Here is a 17,124-nt window from a genome sequence, read left to right on the forward strand (position 1 = left end):
CAAAAATGTTCTGAAAGATATAACTCAAAATTGGAGTTACCGAAACTTAAACCATTTGGAATTTTAGACAAAATAATATTCTCCTTACAGGATAAATATTCGTAAGTACCTTTGTTTTAAACTCGATTTAACGAATGTAAAAAGTTTGAACTTATTCAAAATGTCAATCAAAGTTTGATTTTATCTTCAAACCAGTGACTCAACGTCTAAGAAATGGCTGAAAACATTTAACTTTTATAAAAAGATTTATTAAATTAAAATATAAGAATTTCTTCATTATTTATAAATAAGAAAGTATATAAATTAGAAAAGAATTGGACAAAATGGAATACTAAAATTATTGAAAAGTCATAACATTTCACAATAATTAAGTTCTTTGCTTTGCAGGTCAGTATGATCTGGATTGAACTTTATGTTAGGATTTTATAGCGAACAGCTTTTATTCGTTGTTATTTTTATTTTAAAGAAAAAAAAAACAACAAGCAGCTCGTTCAACGCAACGAGAACTTAGTGAAGTCAACTAAATGAAAATTGCGGTGGGCCACGAACGGCGAAACGAACTGTAAAAATAATGGCCTCCCGGCGATGTGACTTACATCGACTAATGCTCAGTGTATGCAATTACTAAATATTCTAACAAATATTCTGCCAGGCAATAAAACTACTGAATTAACCTAGCTCGGAACACGAATCATTTGAGTAATTAGTACAGGGAGTGACTTCCCTGAGAGTCGAGACGGCCCAGTGGTTAGAACGCGTGCATCTTAACCGATGATTGCGGACTTAAGCAGGCAAGCACCGCTGAATTTTCATGTGCTTAATTTGTGTATATAATTCATCTCGTGCTCGGCGGCGAAGGAAAACATCGTGAGGAAATCTGCATGTGTCTAATTTCACCGAAATTCTACCACATGTCTATCCACCAACCAGCATTGGAGCAGCATAGAAGGAGGCCTTAGCCCAGCAGTGAGAAATTAACAGGCTGTTAATGTTGTTGTATGTTGTGACTTCCCTCCTGCTTCTACAGCTTGTTTATAGCTGTCAGTGACCACTCAAATGTACAATTTCCTTGTTACCTTTCCTTTTCCGTAGTTCCCTTAATATGTTTAAAAATACGAACAGATTTAAATGTATATCATTTTCGTAAATTTTAATATATTTTTATTAGAATGACCAACAAAAGTTACAATAATATGTATCAAGGTATACTTAATTGCAGTTTTAATTATAAGCAATTACAAACTGTTATTATATTTTTACAAACATCGATAGCAAATATAGAAAAGGTTATTAAATACAATTCTAAGCAATCAAGTAACTGAAAAAAAATCCAGAAAGACTCGATGAAAATTGCATTAAGTCATAATCCTAATTTAATTTTTGAAAGAATAAAACACTAGCATTTATTTTAATTTCAATTAATTTCGTATATGATTGCTTTGTTTATTCTAGTATGTTATTCATATGTACACATTATAATCTAAATAGAAATAACTGCCCATCAAACTATTTCCTCAATGAAAACTCTCCGGAAATTAAAACCAGAGAAAAGTCCTACGGGACATTAACTCGCGGAGAAAAGGGGATTTAATTTAAAATTTGTTTTCAGCCTTACATTTTGTTTACGAAAAGATCTTTGGGAAGACATTTTCCGGGACGGAAGCCCACTAAGTTTACTAATTTAAAAGCTTTGTGGTCGCAATCACAAACGCTTATTGTATTTAAATTTTAATAAACTCTATTTATTTTGAAATACAGTTGAAAAACATGTCTGTTTAATGTTCCATTGATGACCAATGAATCAATATTTTCTTTTCTATAAATGTAATTAATTTATTTGTTTGTCTTTATTTATAAATTTAACTACTTATATAATTAAAAATATTTTACTTTGTTTTAAGTACTGCGTTAGGAATACATTAAAATTAAATTAGAAAACCGCTTCATATAATTATAGAATTTGAATTTTTGGCTAAACTATTTTATTTTAAAAGTAAAATGTGTCTTGTCAGAACGATAGCAGAGAAAGAACAACAGTCAAACGATAACAATAATGTAAAGGGTGTCCCAAAATTAACGCAAGATTTGAATATGCCGCCATTTGTGCAGTGAAGTGTTGGCAACCCTGAAAAAAAGCAATTTGACAGCTAACAGTATAGGGTTATTAAAAATGGAGCGTTACACAATAGAACAAAGTGTCTTCATTATTAAAGAATATTTCAAAAATAATGAAAGCTTGGCGGCTGCAGTTCGAAAATTTCATACAAAATATGGTCGGAATAGTGTTTTAACTTCGTCAACTGTGAAGAGATTAATTGAAAAATTCATGGAGACTGGATCCGTTGGAGACGCCAAACACACTGGTCGTCCAAAAACAAGCCGTTCAAATGTGAATGTCGAAGCAGTGCGTGAGAGTGTTGCTGACAATCCAGGAACCTCAATTCGACGTCGTGGACAAGAATTGCAAATTTCAAGAACCTCTCTACAGCGTATACTCACCAAAGATCTGTGTCTTCATGCTTACAAAATTCAATTAACACAACAATTGAAGCCTAATGACCATGCACAGAGAAGAGAGTTCGTTGAATGGATTATTGAACATCAACAAATGGTCCCTGATTTTTCGAGCAAAATCATCCTAAGCGATGAAGCACATTTTCATCTTGATGGCTTTGTCAATCGCCAAAATTGCCGCATTTGGGGTTCGGAGAACCCACATGTGATTGTCGAAAAACAAATGCATCCACAACGCGTGACTGTATGGTGTGGATTTTGGGCTGGAGGCATAATTGGGCCATATTTTTTTGAAAATGATGCTGGTCAAGCAGTGACTGTTACTGGTGCTCGATATCGCGACATGATTACACAGTTCTTTCTGCCAAAATTGGATGATATTGATGTGTCCAATATGTGGTTTCAACAAGACGGTGCCACATGTCATACAGCCCGTGACACAATTCAATTACTGCATGAGACATTTCCAGGCCGTGTACTCTCTCGTTTCGGTGATCAAAATTGGCCTCCTAGATCGTGTGATTTAACACCATTAGACTTCTTTTTATGGGGTTATTTGAAATCACAAGTCTATGTCAACAAGCCCACAACCACCCGTGCATTAAAGGAGGAGATTCAACGCTGCATCAACGAAATTCAGCCACATTTATGCAGAATGGTCATGGAAAATTTCAACAAAAGAGTGCGCATGTGCATGCAAAGCCGTGGAGGCCATTTGTCCGATGTGTTATTCCATACATAACCCTATCTTATGTACTTTACGAGTCAATAAAAATATAACTATCAAAAGACTAAAAACGGCGTTTTCTATTTAATTCAAATCTTGCGTTAATTTTGGGACACCCTTTACTATGAAAGATGGTAACGAATACATTTTAAAACATTATTATTTCGTTAATTACCTTTTAAGTATTACATTTGCAATAGCATGATAACCAAAACGTAGCAGTAAAATATTGATTTATATATATTTACCTTAAAACAGTAGAATACGAATAAAGAATATTAATTGCAGTAATAAATGAACGAACTGCATTAAAAAAATCTATTTAATTTTATTTAGCGCAAGTAAGCCCGTTGTTCTAATCAGGAAGCCGCAGTTGCACTCACTTTACGTCCGAATTTAATAGCATTAGAAACGAGCTTTAACATACTAGCCAGATTTAAATGGGCTGTTACGCTCAGATTAGCCAATGTTCAAAACTTTTATGAAAATTTATTTATCTTAGGAAAATAAATAGTGTTCTATACATTGCACTTGAAGTTTTTGACTGCTTACATTTTTTAATATGGCTGTACCTTTTATTATACAAATTGATGTCAGTGTGTGATTGATATTCGGCTTGAATTGTGTTGATAAAACTATTACAGGAGAGAAGGGCTTTAATGAACTGATGACTCTCTAATATTAAATGACTGGTGAGAATACAGACGTACACTATGTAAACGTAACGTATATTTATTAACAGACAAGTCCAATTAATTATTTTGTTGAACCCAGTCTACATGTATAGCATATTAGCTAGCCTGATTAACGTAACATAACTATTTCTAAATATAAAAATGGAAGTGCCATACTAATGGGAATTTAAATATCATAAAATCATGTCATGGTTTTGAAGTAATCGTTTCGTTGTGTGAGTTATCTTTGTCATTTGATCCGTTACAAAGGAAACACATTAAGAACTTGTTATCACTCTATTTTTAAATATTATAAGTCAAACAAACGAACACTGACTGTAAATATACCAGTATTACAATCGACCATTAGTTTATTTAAATCTAGACAACTGAAATGAAATGAAAACACGCACGCTTGAAATTTACAAATACCACCCCAATTTTATTTTTCTAAATGGAATCTACAGTATAATACTACATTGTAATATATACATATATTTAAAATAGGTAGGCGAACTAGCAAATGGATAGCCCATAGACATTAGAGCTTAAGAAGTACATCGCCAATGCGCCTGGGATGCGATTGGAAACCTAGATCTTTTTTTTTTATGGCATTGATTGGCGGACGAGCATATGGGCCACCTGATGGTAAGTGGTCACCACCGCCCATAGACAAAGGCGCTGTAAGAAATATTAACCATTCCTTACATCACCCATATACCCATCATCAACCAAACCAGTAATTACACTGGCTCACTCATCCTTCAAATCGGAACACAGCAGTACAAAGTATTACTCTTTGCCGGTATTGATGAATTACATTAAGGATGTACTTAGTGTTATTACGTCAAACCGGATCCACAGAGCCTTTTTTAAATTTCATATAATCCTTCAAAGAGCTGCTCAAAATTTAAAAGTAAAAACGGCATTTATTATTGGCAAGTGAAAGGATATGACTCTGTGACAGAAAAATCGAACAAAAGTTGCCATATTAGTCTCTTTTATTAAACACAAAGAGAGTGCTACAAATTTTTTAATTTCATCTTTGTCAATTATCCAACTTGAAACTCATATTAAATAAACATAAGGTCTATTACTCAATAAAAATATATAAATGATATAAAAACATCGACTAGTCATTGAAATACATTATTAATTAATTTCAATGTATTTTATTAATATAACTTACATAGTTTTATTGTTGGAACGGAGAAAAAACTGAGTTTCATACAAATTATTCTTAGTAAAATCTATATTTCGAACCATTTGTAATTTAACGAACATTAAATGTTATTTAATCTTATTAAATGACAAAGAAAAATGTCACGTAAGGTTACAAAGAATAAGAATAATTTATTAATGAGTGTACAAGAGTGCATTCTCTTAACTATCTTTGTCTTTGAATAATAATTATACAAATTATTAGGTTATCACCAAGCCGCCATTACTGTGAACAGCTTAACCAATCACTCGTCTTGTACACAAGACAGTGGAATAGTGTGATACTTGTAAATAAAAAAATTTATAACGAATCATTCAATAGTGTTACAGTGTTAGTGATTGTATAAATATTCACAGTAAGTACTCTTTAATTTTGACATAGTTTTTCTTCCAACAAATATTAATAATAAATATTATAATTAATAAAACAAATATTACGAGTAACTTATTTACTAGCAAATTATGTTTTTTATAATAAATAATAATGATAATTCATTATAAAAAATGTTAATTTTAAGTAAGCAACATATATGAACTCTTGTTATTTTTATTATTTCTTCCTTACGTGTAATGTTATATTAATAAGAACACGTAGCGTTATATTTATGTCAATGATTATGTTACTTTATCACATGTTATAGTAACTTGAATTTGAATTTTAAGTAAGTATTACTTTTTCGTGATGTTTTGTTAGTTGCCCTAAATAAATAAACACGATTTTTGTTCGAATATCGTTTTAAGAATATCAATTCCGAGAAGATGGCACTCGAATACAGCTTCTTATTTACGGACGAAGGTCTCCGCGGATCGCCTGTCTACTTTCTTTGCCGTTCATCCGTCGGGACAACATCCACAGTTGCGATGGGAATCGAATCAATTTGTCGAAGCAACATTGAACTTGTTTTATCCTCTCTCCACTTTCAATCTCATAACAGAACCCTTATCGCAGAACATCGCGTGCGACCCGACCTCCGGCCTTTCCTATCGCACTATCCCTATCTCGCTCTAACTTTATACCGCGTGAAGTAATTGCAACGAGTCTTGTTAAATGGGATATAAAAACAATTGTTAAACCACGGTAACCAACGGGCGATAGCAGGCGGAACAAATATGAGGCTGGCAAGCGTCGCGCGCCCCGGGCGAGGCGTACTTGCCAAATGTACCATCCGATAGCGCCAGAACATTGCAGCAAATTTACAACCACCCTATTAGCACTAAATCTAAACATTAACCCGATTCCGGTAACCAAACTTCACGGTTACTCGTCCAAAATATCGGTCACAACGAGCTGAATATATTACAACGCGCGACACTTTTTTGCTCTTGGCTAACTTTATGTAATAAAAGTCTTGAAGTGGATAAATAACCGCTTTGGGCATTTTTAAGTTAATCCGGTTTTAATTAAATTACAATGTTTTGAATACATTCAATTATTTAAGATAATAATTATATTTATTGAAGTACACATGTATGTACATATATACATTATTTTGTATTTATTGAAATTAAGGCTGATTCAAAATTTCTTATTCGATCGTAACAAAACTTGTACGACACAATCATTTTTATAAATAGTATTTATTATTAATTCATACGCTATTTATTAATTGTAATTTGAGCACCAATACTCGAACTATATTATAATATATGATACACATATTATGAAAGTCGCATTTTAAATCTCTCAGGGTTGCCAGATCGTATAATTGGATCCAGAAAGTGTATAATGCAGTTATCTTTTGTATCCAACTCGTATAACAGATTGCCTTTACTACTGGATGCTAAAAAATAGTCAAATGTAAAAAAAAATTCGCGAAAATTCAGACGTAAGTTTTTCGGTGGTTGCTAGACTGGTAGCTTCAAATTCATAACAAAAAATATCATTATAAACATATTCATAAGTGAAGGAAAGTAATACATACCAATTCCGATATTTTGTATAATAAGATTTCTTTCCGTACAATTTCAGTGAAAGCTGAGTTAAATAAGTTGGCTTTACTGGCAGCCCTGGATACACCACTTAGACAAAGTTCATATTCAATAGGGCGAAAAATAGAACTATTAACTATACAACGAATATAGTATATTATGATATTGTTAGTCACGACTACATAAATCAAGTCGATAAGAAAATAGTCTATCTAAACGATTTTGATCAAAAACATATAAACATATTTTACGCCTTTGAAATATGTATATTGAAAGAAAGGTCAATAGCCTCTCCGTGGTATGAAATGAATAAACGATTTTCGGTACAACCCGAAATAGAATTCAATATCAACTTTTGACCGATGTGCTCTTTAAAGTCAAATCCAGGAATAATCAAACTTGATAGTGTAACATTAGTAGAGTAATAATCAATTTCTTCAACTTGTTTATCCGAATATCAATACTAGTCTAGCAGTAAATGTTCCATTTATTATATATTTACACGTTTACCAATACTTATTGAGTTGTACTTACCATACTTCGTACCTGTGCCTTCCCTTTTTAAATATTACATGACAATATTACAATAATGAGCTGGAACAGTCCAATGGTTTACTTGGTGGCTTCGTGCAGGTCTGGGTGGGCACCATATAGTTATTTTCGTCAGGTATTCTAAACCGATTTGTCAACAGAGATGCATCTGACGTAGTCACCGGTTAACTGGCAGCTCCAAGCGCCAGCAACTTAATGAATTATATACGTGATATAAAGCGTGTTTTGAAGAATATATAAAAACATTATTTATTTCAGCCGATACTTTAAAATACTTTTAATTTTTTGTAGACTCAAAATGTTTGCGTCACATATGATCGTGCCAGTACCGAAGATAGAAGATCGTGTTTTCAAAAAGCCGCTTTTATGCGGACCGGGCCCGTGCGACTTGTGGCCTTCGGTCGCTGAAGCTGTCACTAGACCAGTTCTATCACCCATTTGTGACGAATTCTTCAATGTGAGTGAAATATTTTTAAATTTAATATAATTATTTTAAATACATATTAGTAATAGTTGTGTACCGCGATAACTTAGTGGATAGGATAAGCTTGTCTTAAGCAGTGATCGTGGGTTTAAATCAGAGTAAGTACTATTATATAATAATAAATAATAAATAAATATTGGACTACATCACATACATTTCTCTGATCGTACATTCTACATCGACTTGGCCGGGAATCGAACCCGTACCGCTCGGAGTGGCGTACTCATGAAAACCGGTGTACACACTACTCGACCACGGAGGTCGTCAATTATATGTGTTTATTGCATTAGTAAAACATCGTTAAATTCATATTACAGACGTGAAATGATGTTATGTCACATGTCCTACCAAACAGCCCTTGGGTAACATGGTAAAAAATACTCCAAACTATATTTTAGTGGAGGTATTTAATAAAAAGCATCTGTATGAGCTGAAATTGTATAAGTAGATTAATATAGCCATAGAACTGTATGAAATATAAACCTGTACTGTTGCGACAAGCTCATGATCAAAGATGTGTCTTTGGAGTACAGTAACTCGTGGGAAAAAAAACAAATTTTCATAAAAAACTTTGAAGGTTTTTTCAACATTGTATCTTTTAAATGAAACCAGAACAAAATACGACAATCGTGATAGATTGCAGAACAAAAGTTGTTTTATTAATTGAGTAGACGTCCAGTTTAAAATAAATTGAATCAGTAACTGCATTTGCAACTGGATCCCAACACTGATTTACGGTCCATACATATAACTATTCAATTCCTATCACACTAATTTAATAGAAATGTATTACAAATTAACTTGAATAGAAGAATTACTTCGACCATATACAGTGTCTAAAATTGCTTTTTTTATCTACACATATAATAAAATTGGAGTGTCTGTGTTACTAAATGTATGTATAAACGGTACATATACCAAAATGTTTGTCTGTATTTTTGTTCCGGCTAATCTCTGGAACGGCTGGACCGATTTTGACGACACTTTCACTGGCAGATAGCTGATGTAATAAGAAGTAACTTAGGCTACAGCAATAACTTATTTGTTAAATTCAAATGTGCATAAAGTCGCGGGTACAGCTAGTTTTAAAATAATAATTTTCATTCACACCAACTATTTCTGATTTCAAATTCTTCAAATCTGTCTTCAAACATTTTAATTTTCTTATATTTATGTTGACTTAATAAAATTTTAAGATGTTTTTCTTATGTATTATTAAGTATGAATTTTAAGAGCCGAGATGGCCCAGTGGTTAGAACGCGTGCATCTTAACCGATGATTTCGGGTTCAAACCCAGGCAGGCACCACTGAATTTTCATGTGCTTAATTTGTGTTTATAATTCATCTCGTGCTCGGCGGTGAAGGAAAACATCGTGAGGAAACCTGCATGTGTCTAATTTCAACGAAATTCTGCCACATGTGTATTCCGCCAACTCGCATTGGAGCAGCGTGGTGGAATATGTTCCAAACCTTCTACTCAAAGGGAGAGGAGGCCTTTATCCCAGCAGTGGGACATTTACGGGCTGCTAATGCTAATGCTAATGCTTTAAGTTGTTACATTAAAAGTAGTTTAAAAGTGAAAAATAATTATGTGAGATTATATTTTAGAGAGACACCTCACTTACTACCAATAAATTATTACTACTTTGTAATATTAGTTTACTTTTTTAAGTGTGAGTGAGTTAATGTAATTACAAAGTTCTTCAATCGCGTTGAAATATTAAGAAGTGCTTCATATTTCTTACAGCGCCAATATCTATGGACGACCGTCGACGAGGATGTGTTCGTCATTTTACCGAGATTTTTTTCGATTTATTTAGTGTTAAAAAACACATCTTTTATTATTATAATACGTATATAGAAATAAATATGTAATATAGAAAATATTCCTGCATTTATTTTTCGTATTATATTTATTGAATAATAAATAATCTTACGCTAGAATTTAATAGTGATCATTACTATCGGATAACTTACTTTACATAATCGTTATGTATATAGTTTTAGAAATATCTGTTTCTAGGTGTTGGCGGACATTCGAGCCGGACTGAAGTATCTGTTCCAAACTAAAAGCAATCTTGTGTTGGCTGTCAGTGGATCTGGAAACGCAGGCATCGAGACTGTTATCACAAATCTCGTAGCACCAGGAGAGACTCTGTTGATCGCGACGAGGGGCATTTGGGACGAACGAGCCTACGATATGGCTAAAAGACAAGGTAATAAAGTTTATGTATGTCATACATATATATTTATCAAAGACTAACAATATCTGTATATTAACATATTTTGCGGTTCCGAAACGAGCGTTAAAGATCTCGATTTAACTTGTTTCGAGCGTTTTTAAGGTAACAGTTCTATGACGATAGTTTAAAATATTAAAGGAAAATTTAAAAAAAAACCGTAATTATTTTTTAAATACGGCATATAATCGAATATAACGTCGTGATAAGGCTACATAATATTATTATTTTTTATTTATAACTAAATAGAAATGTAGAATATTTTCCATCAAAAGTACTAAGAAGGATAAAAAATGGAATATATGTATAAGAAAAATTACATTAAAGTGCAGCAAAATGTATTTCCGCTGGGTAATAGCAGACTGAGTAGGGACGTAGGGAGCCGTCACGCAGTATTACTGTAATTGATTAAAAAAAGTATACATTGTAAACTTATATATATTTTAATTAAAATTATAGTTTTCTGAATACCTTTTGTTTACCTGTATGAATGCTATTATTTTGTAAGTGAAGTTACTCCTAGTGTATACTTATTTATTGCAAGTACAAATTAAAAATATACTGTATACCTATAAAATTACATATGGACTTGTATTAGGACAATGACTAATGCCAAACGGCTATATTTAACGAATAATTATTTATTACTGTCCATCATTAAACGATCGTTTTTAAATTACGAGTAATAAGACGTTTAAGTCCTACACATACAAAACGTATTTATAAGAATGTTTTTGATTTACACCTTATAAATAATTGTACCTTCTATTAGAAAAACGAATTGTTTCTTTTCTATACATTCAAAAGTTTTGATTTTGATGTACAGTAACATAAATCGAATTGTTTTTAGTTATTTTAACGTGGTAATGAAGTAAGCTAACGGACTTTTTGTGTTGCTTTAACAACACACTAGGTATAATCTTATTTATTCTATTACTTCAGTCATTTATAATTTAAAATTAAAAGGATGATACCATTTACGACAACCAAGGCAAAATTAAATTAATAACCAATTGATTACAGGAATAAACGCAGTACAATTTCGGATCCCTTTCTACACGACATTCAGCTTGGAACAGATCGAGAGAGAGCTGCAGAAATTAAAGCCAACAGCCCTTTTCATTACTCATGGGGATTCCTCAACGGGGACCGTTCAGAATTTGGTGGGACTTGGAGATCTGTGCCACAAGTAAATGTTGATTATATTATTTTCAAATGAATTAAAACATAAAGCAATTCTGCTATATCTAGTAAAAGTGAACAAGGCTCAAGACAGACAACGCTGTATGTATAACATCCATAACAAAGGCTGTAAAGCTATCACCCATTAAAAATTTGCATACTCCTAAACACCCTTGTAGAACAGCAACCGCGCGCCCGGCTTGCGGCTACTCGACCTCATTTTTATTGTGCATATTTAACCTATAAATTTGCATCGCATGTAAGTCTCACATTACAATAAGGGGGTGGTGTGACGCCAACACTCTTAAAGGTAAATTCACATATTTTATAGCACGCGAGCTTTTCGCAACATCAACATGCCTCTAAAGTGTTTATTTTTAATCTGGAACGTCCATTAGTTAAGTAAACACAGGCTCACCCGCCACTTTAATTGGACGTTTGTAATATAAAGCTTGATACAAGAATAATAAAAGGCTTATTTTTTATCTGTGCTAAGTTTCCTCCTCTAAGGAATGGGTGGGAAGAGTTCTTGTTAGTAAAAAGTGTCACGCTGCTATATGATTTAAGGCTAGTGGAGTCGCGAAGGGAGCCCGCCTGCATGACAAGCTTTGGTATTGTTTGTTAGGCGACTTTTGTTTCTTTGTTACATGAAAAGGGGCAATCAAACAGATAGCGTACATGTTTCCTTGAAAATGAATTAGTAAATAAACTTCACCGTTTCTTCCAACCCATTGATTATTATTTTTTATTTGTGTCATGTTATTTAATTATTAGTTTTAATTTATAATATTACTTAGTAAATAGACTTTATCTAGTATATTAAACTTAACGCTTGATTTTATTTATTTTATTCAATTTATAGGGTCTGACAGTTCTGATAAAAGTATAGAATGAACTTTTTACAAAAACTTTGAGTGATTAACACGCATGCCCATAATTTAATACATATTTCTATAAATGTATCTTTTGGTCTTGAAAAATTTAGTAATCGATAAGCACGAAAGAAACATCTGCTAAGTAAGAAATAGTTAATAGATATATATATAAGACAGCCATTTAAAAAAACTAAAAATATCATTTTTATTTGTATTTGTATAGAAATACCACACATAACATAATCCATGTTTATATTTGACATCCTTTGGTTCATGAAAGAATAAGTGAAATATTACCTGTGTTAATACATAACGACGACTTAAGCTGAGCATTAAAATGTTGAAAAACTGATGTTAAGTGATTATTTCTTTGTAATAATACAAACATACATACGTATACGTCAAAAATGTTTGTCAGGCGCTTTATTTTTTAAGTCACGGTGTCGTTCTGATCGTTGTGAATCGCGTTGTCACGAGAACTAAACTATACCACTTTTAATTGTGCAAAAGCAAGAAAGCGTATCTGCTTCATAAGCTAAATTACGTCACAGAATTTTCACGAGTGCACTTTTCACGACAACTGAAAACGGGGAAAAGTTCAGCAGAAAAACTATTTAATTCCTCGTACCGAAGCGAGACACGGAAAACTGAACAATCTAATTACATCTCCTATCTCTTTCCCCCGCGACTAGATATTTTTCCTCGCAACTTAGGTCACAGAACACTTCCAAGTTGAAAACTCTTTTAATTACATCTTCTCAAGGAGTCCGCAATTAACATGCAGTGGAAACGAGCAAGAACGCGGCGAAAATTTAACGTAAATATTTACTTTAAAAATAGAAAATCTGCAAACTGTGCAGACATTTAAAATGTGCTTGCAGTGAACAAATCTCTCGTGTTTTTACAAATTAAGATGGAGAATTTGTTCGGACTTATTTCTGTATTAAAATATTTGCTCAATATATTAGGTCTTTACATATCAAATTGGCGTTACAGAAGGAATATAAACTCTTTTTTTATGTCAATTATATTTAATCAATCAAAGTATGCATCGTTGTTATCTATGCATTTTTGTTATCTCATAGATAGTTCATTGATCCCTTTACTACAAAAACCATGGGAGCGAGAATCAATAAACTCTTTGAACGCGGCTTAGACTACCGCATAGGAGTTGATTTTTTTTCCTTGTGAAATTGAAGAAGAAGTGGTCCAAATTCTGAAAAAATGGTAATCTTTTGGAGCAAGGTTGGGGAATACGGTGGATGTCGCAGACATTCCAGCTGTAGCTCATCTAACTTAGTGATGGTTTGTTGTGCAGTGTGTGGTCTTGTGTTGTCGTAAACCGCAGTGACCTAGAGCGATGGACCAATCTCGGTGTTTTAGCAGCTACTTCTTTCTTTATTGTTTACAGTTACTGACAATAGATATCTGCTTTAATCGTTTGGCCAAATTTTAGAAAGCTGTAGTGAACGATACTAGCTCTAGTCTACCAAACACTTACAAGTAACTTTTTCTGAGTCGATTTTCGTTTAGGGCAGGATTTGGCTGGATCTCCAGGGTTCAGCCATTGTGACGAGTGCTTCCGATTATCGTACAGTAAGCACTTTTCATCACAAGTAATGATTCGATTTAAAATCCCTTCATTATTTTATCGGTTGAGCAAAGTAACATAAACACGCGTAAACACGCGTCGCCTGCTACGATTACGATACTTACGATACTTACTGCTATGTTACGATACTGCTATGTTACGATACTACAAGTTCGATTCACTCAATTCATGAGGTATCCATCGTTCAATTTTTTTTCTTTTTTACTTTCTCAATTTGTTTCAAGTGGATTAATACAATTTTATCATTTACCCCGAAGCCTGCAGCTATTTCTAAAGTGCTTTGTGATCGATCCGCTTCCACGATAGCTTTTAATTCTTCATTTTCCACTTCGGTCTCCGGCCGTTCATGTGGTTGGTTCTGAAGGTCGAAATTTCCAGAACGAAAAAATTGAAACTAAAAACGTACCATGATTTCTTTTGCGAGACCAGCGCCGTTCACATCACTAATTCTTCGAGCTGTTTCTGCAGCACTGGTGCCACGGTAAAACTCGTACTTGGAAATATACCGATATTTCATGTTTTCCATCGTACGGTAATAAGCTACATTAAAAGTTTCATATGTAAGGACCTAATATATGATAATTCATTTTATTTAAACCCCCATAATTCGCTTATGAGTATTCCGTAGCATATATGTACGATACTTAAAAGTCTACAAATCAATAAATAAAAATTGAAATTACTATTACTAAATCAGTTAAAATAACCAATAATTACGCTTAGTGGTCGATGTTTTTCAAACTGTATCATAAAACACAAAATAAAAAAAGAATCTAGAAAGTTATAAAAATATATTACATTATAGGCTTACAAATTAACAAAATTGTTCCTTCACGTATGTCTTCCGATTAAGAAATGTTAATAGTTCTATATAATATATACCTCTCATATTAAATTACAAATCGTTAATCATACTGACATCAGTATGTTAATACTTCAAATAACTTTCTTTTATAGATATGGAACTCTCCTAATAATTGATACCGTAGTATCAATAGCCGCAGAACCTTTCTTTATGGACGAATGGGGTGTGGACGCCCTGTACACGTCAACCCAAAAGGCACTCGGTGGACCGGCTGGCATCTCCCCGGTAGCGTTTAGCAAGCGAGCCGAGTAAGTATTGTTGCTGTAATTTTGTTAGCATAACCGATTCCCATTTTTAGGGAAAAGAGCTTATTCTAATTTGACATTTTTGCATGGACTTACGCCACTGACACGTGTGAATACAATCCGCAAACATATTTTCCCTCGATGTTTTCCACTAGTGTTAAGTCAGTCAGACAAGTCAAGCGTTAAAATAGTGTTGCTTGCCCGGATTTAAAGTCGCGATCTTCGCTTAATATCCAATTATTTACCTTTGAATAGTTTCTCTACATTACACAAAAATATGTCGTTCCAAATTCTTTATAATCATATATTTACTAGCTTATTATTTTTTCAGAGAGAAAATAAAGAACAGAAAACATGATCCGCCTTTTTATTTCGACATCAAGTTGTTGGCGCAACAATGGAACTGCTACGGTAACACAAGAATGTCAGTATTAGATTAATTTTAAGATTGATTCCATAAATATATATATTTATCCAAAAAGATACAGTTGTTATATACCTATTATTAATTTTAAATACATAGGTACCACCACACCATGAGTCCGCCACTGATTTGGGCACTCAGATGCTGCTTGATGGAAGTTTGCAAGATAACACTTCCAAAGTTTTGGGAACGCCACGTCCAAACCACAGCTCAATTTCACAAACGATTGCAGGAATATGGATTTAAGTTCCTGATACCCAAGCCGGAAGATCGGTTGGTTACTGTAACCACTGTAGTCTTACCGTCTGGTTACGATTACATGGAATTTGTCAAGTATCTTAGAGCAAAGTAAGTACGATTATAACAATTTAAACATAAAATTCACACAGTTACAGCACGTAAATGATCACTTTGATTTCGATCACATAAATTAGAAAAACTTGTAGCTGGCAAGACCTGATTCGTATACCAACAGAATCCTAAATATCAAGAAAAGTATATTCGTCGGTACTTAATTAAACTCGTATAGACTAGGAAATAGTATTCTTAATATTTCATTGTACACTACAATGAAATATTAAGAATACTATTTCCTAAATCAATGTGTATTACCATTGATATAACTTAAAAATTGAACTATCATACAAGCCAATAAAGCAATTTATTGTAACGAAGTCCTTTGACGCGTACTGGCAGAAATCGTCACGTGAGGAAAAACCCATTTTCCACCTATAGACGACCTTTCCGTATTTTTCTCTTTCTGTCTCTTTATTTTATACGGTTTCATATAATATTACTTAAACTATTTTTTTAATTTACATGAGATTTTTAATAACAATTTTGTTATTTCATTATTCCCTGACTTAGTTAATGTATTTATTTTATCTTTTATTTGCTTTTTTATTTATATTATTCACAAGGTATCTAAGTTATAACATCTTAATTACCAGAAATGACGGCGCATTGGCGATGTATAAATATTTGGAAAGGTTGACATTTTTTACAGCGGCCGGTGTCTATGGGAGGTGATGACCACTTGCCATCAAATGACCCATTTGCCAGTTCATTTACCTATTTTATAAAAATATATACATATATGATTAATTACATGTCACGTGTTAAATTTTAAATATGTTTTTCATTTGCAGACACAATATCTTGATATTTGGTGGCCTCGGACCCACTGCAGGTAAAGCCTTACGCGTCGGTATCATGGGTGTCAACTCTTCTATAGAAATTGCAGACACTGTTGCAGATGCCATGGCGGATACATTGAGGGCCCTTACTAAATCATCATTATAAATGTCGCGTTGGATTATAAAATATATGTTAAATGAGTAACAAGCTTTTATTGAAATTCAATATTTAAAAGAAACTTTATTTACAGAATAGATTTGATTTGTAGATTTATAGATAAATATAAATGATTATGAAATTTACATTTTTACTGTATCTTTTTAGTAAAATTTCCCGCTGTTTTTAAATAATTACAATTGTTATAACATAAATAAAGATAATAGTAATTCATTATTATTTTAAATTTATTAAAACATGTGGTATTATAATTACAGAAATATTAT

General features: G+C 32.8%; 1 protein-coding gene across 1 annotated transcript; it reads left to right on the top strand.

Annotated features, from left to right (window-relative positions):
* The first annotated feature begins 5,340 nt into the window (after positions 1–5,340).
* LOC125068431 (serine--pyruvate aminotransferase, mitochondrial) lies at positions 5,341–16,890 on the top strand. The gene is made up of 8 exons (XM_047677545.1): positions 5,341–5,492; positions 7,909–8,074; positions 10,125–10,317; positions 11,365–11,530; positions 14,968–15,123; positions 15,452–15,544; positions 15,644–15,892; positions 16,693–16,890. The coding sequence occupies exons 2-8, from the start codon at positions 7,916–7,918 to the stop codon at positions 16,844–16,846; spliced, it is 1,170 nt and encodes a 389-aa protein (XP_047533501.1). The 5' UTR covers positions 5,341–5,492; positions 7,909–7,915; the 3' UTR covers positions 16,847–16,890.
* Positions 16,891–17,124: the final 234 nt, after the last annotated feature.

This window comes from Vanessa atalanta, chromosome 13 (assembly GCF_905147765.1).
Source record: "Vanessa atalanta chromosome 13, ilVanAtal1.2, whole genome shotgun sequence".
Taxonomy (NCBI): Eukaryota; Metazoa; Arthropoda; class Insecta; order Lepidoptera; family Nymphalidae; genus Vanessa; species Vanessa atalanta.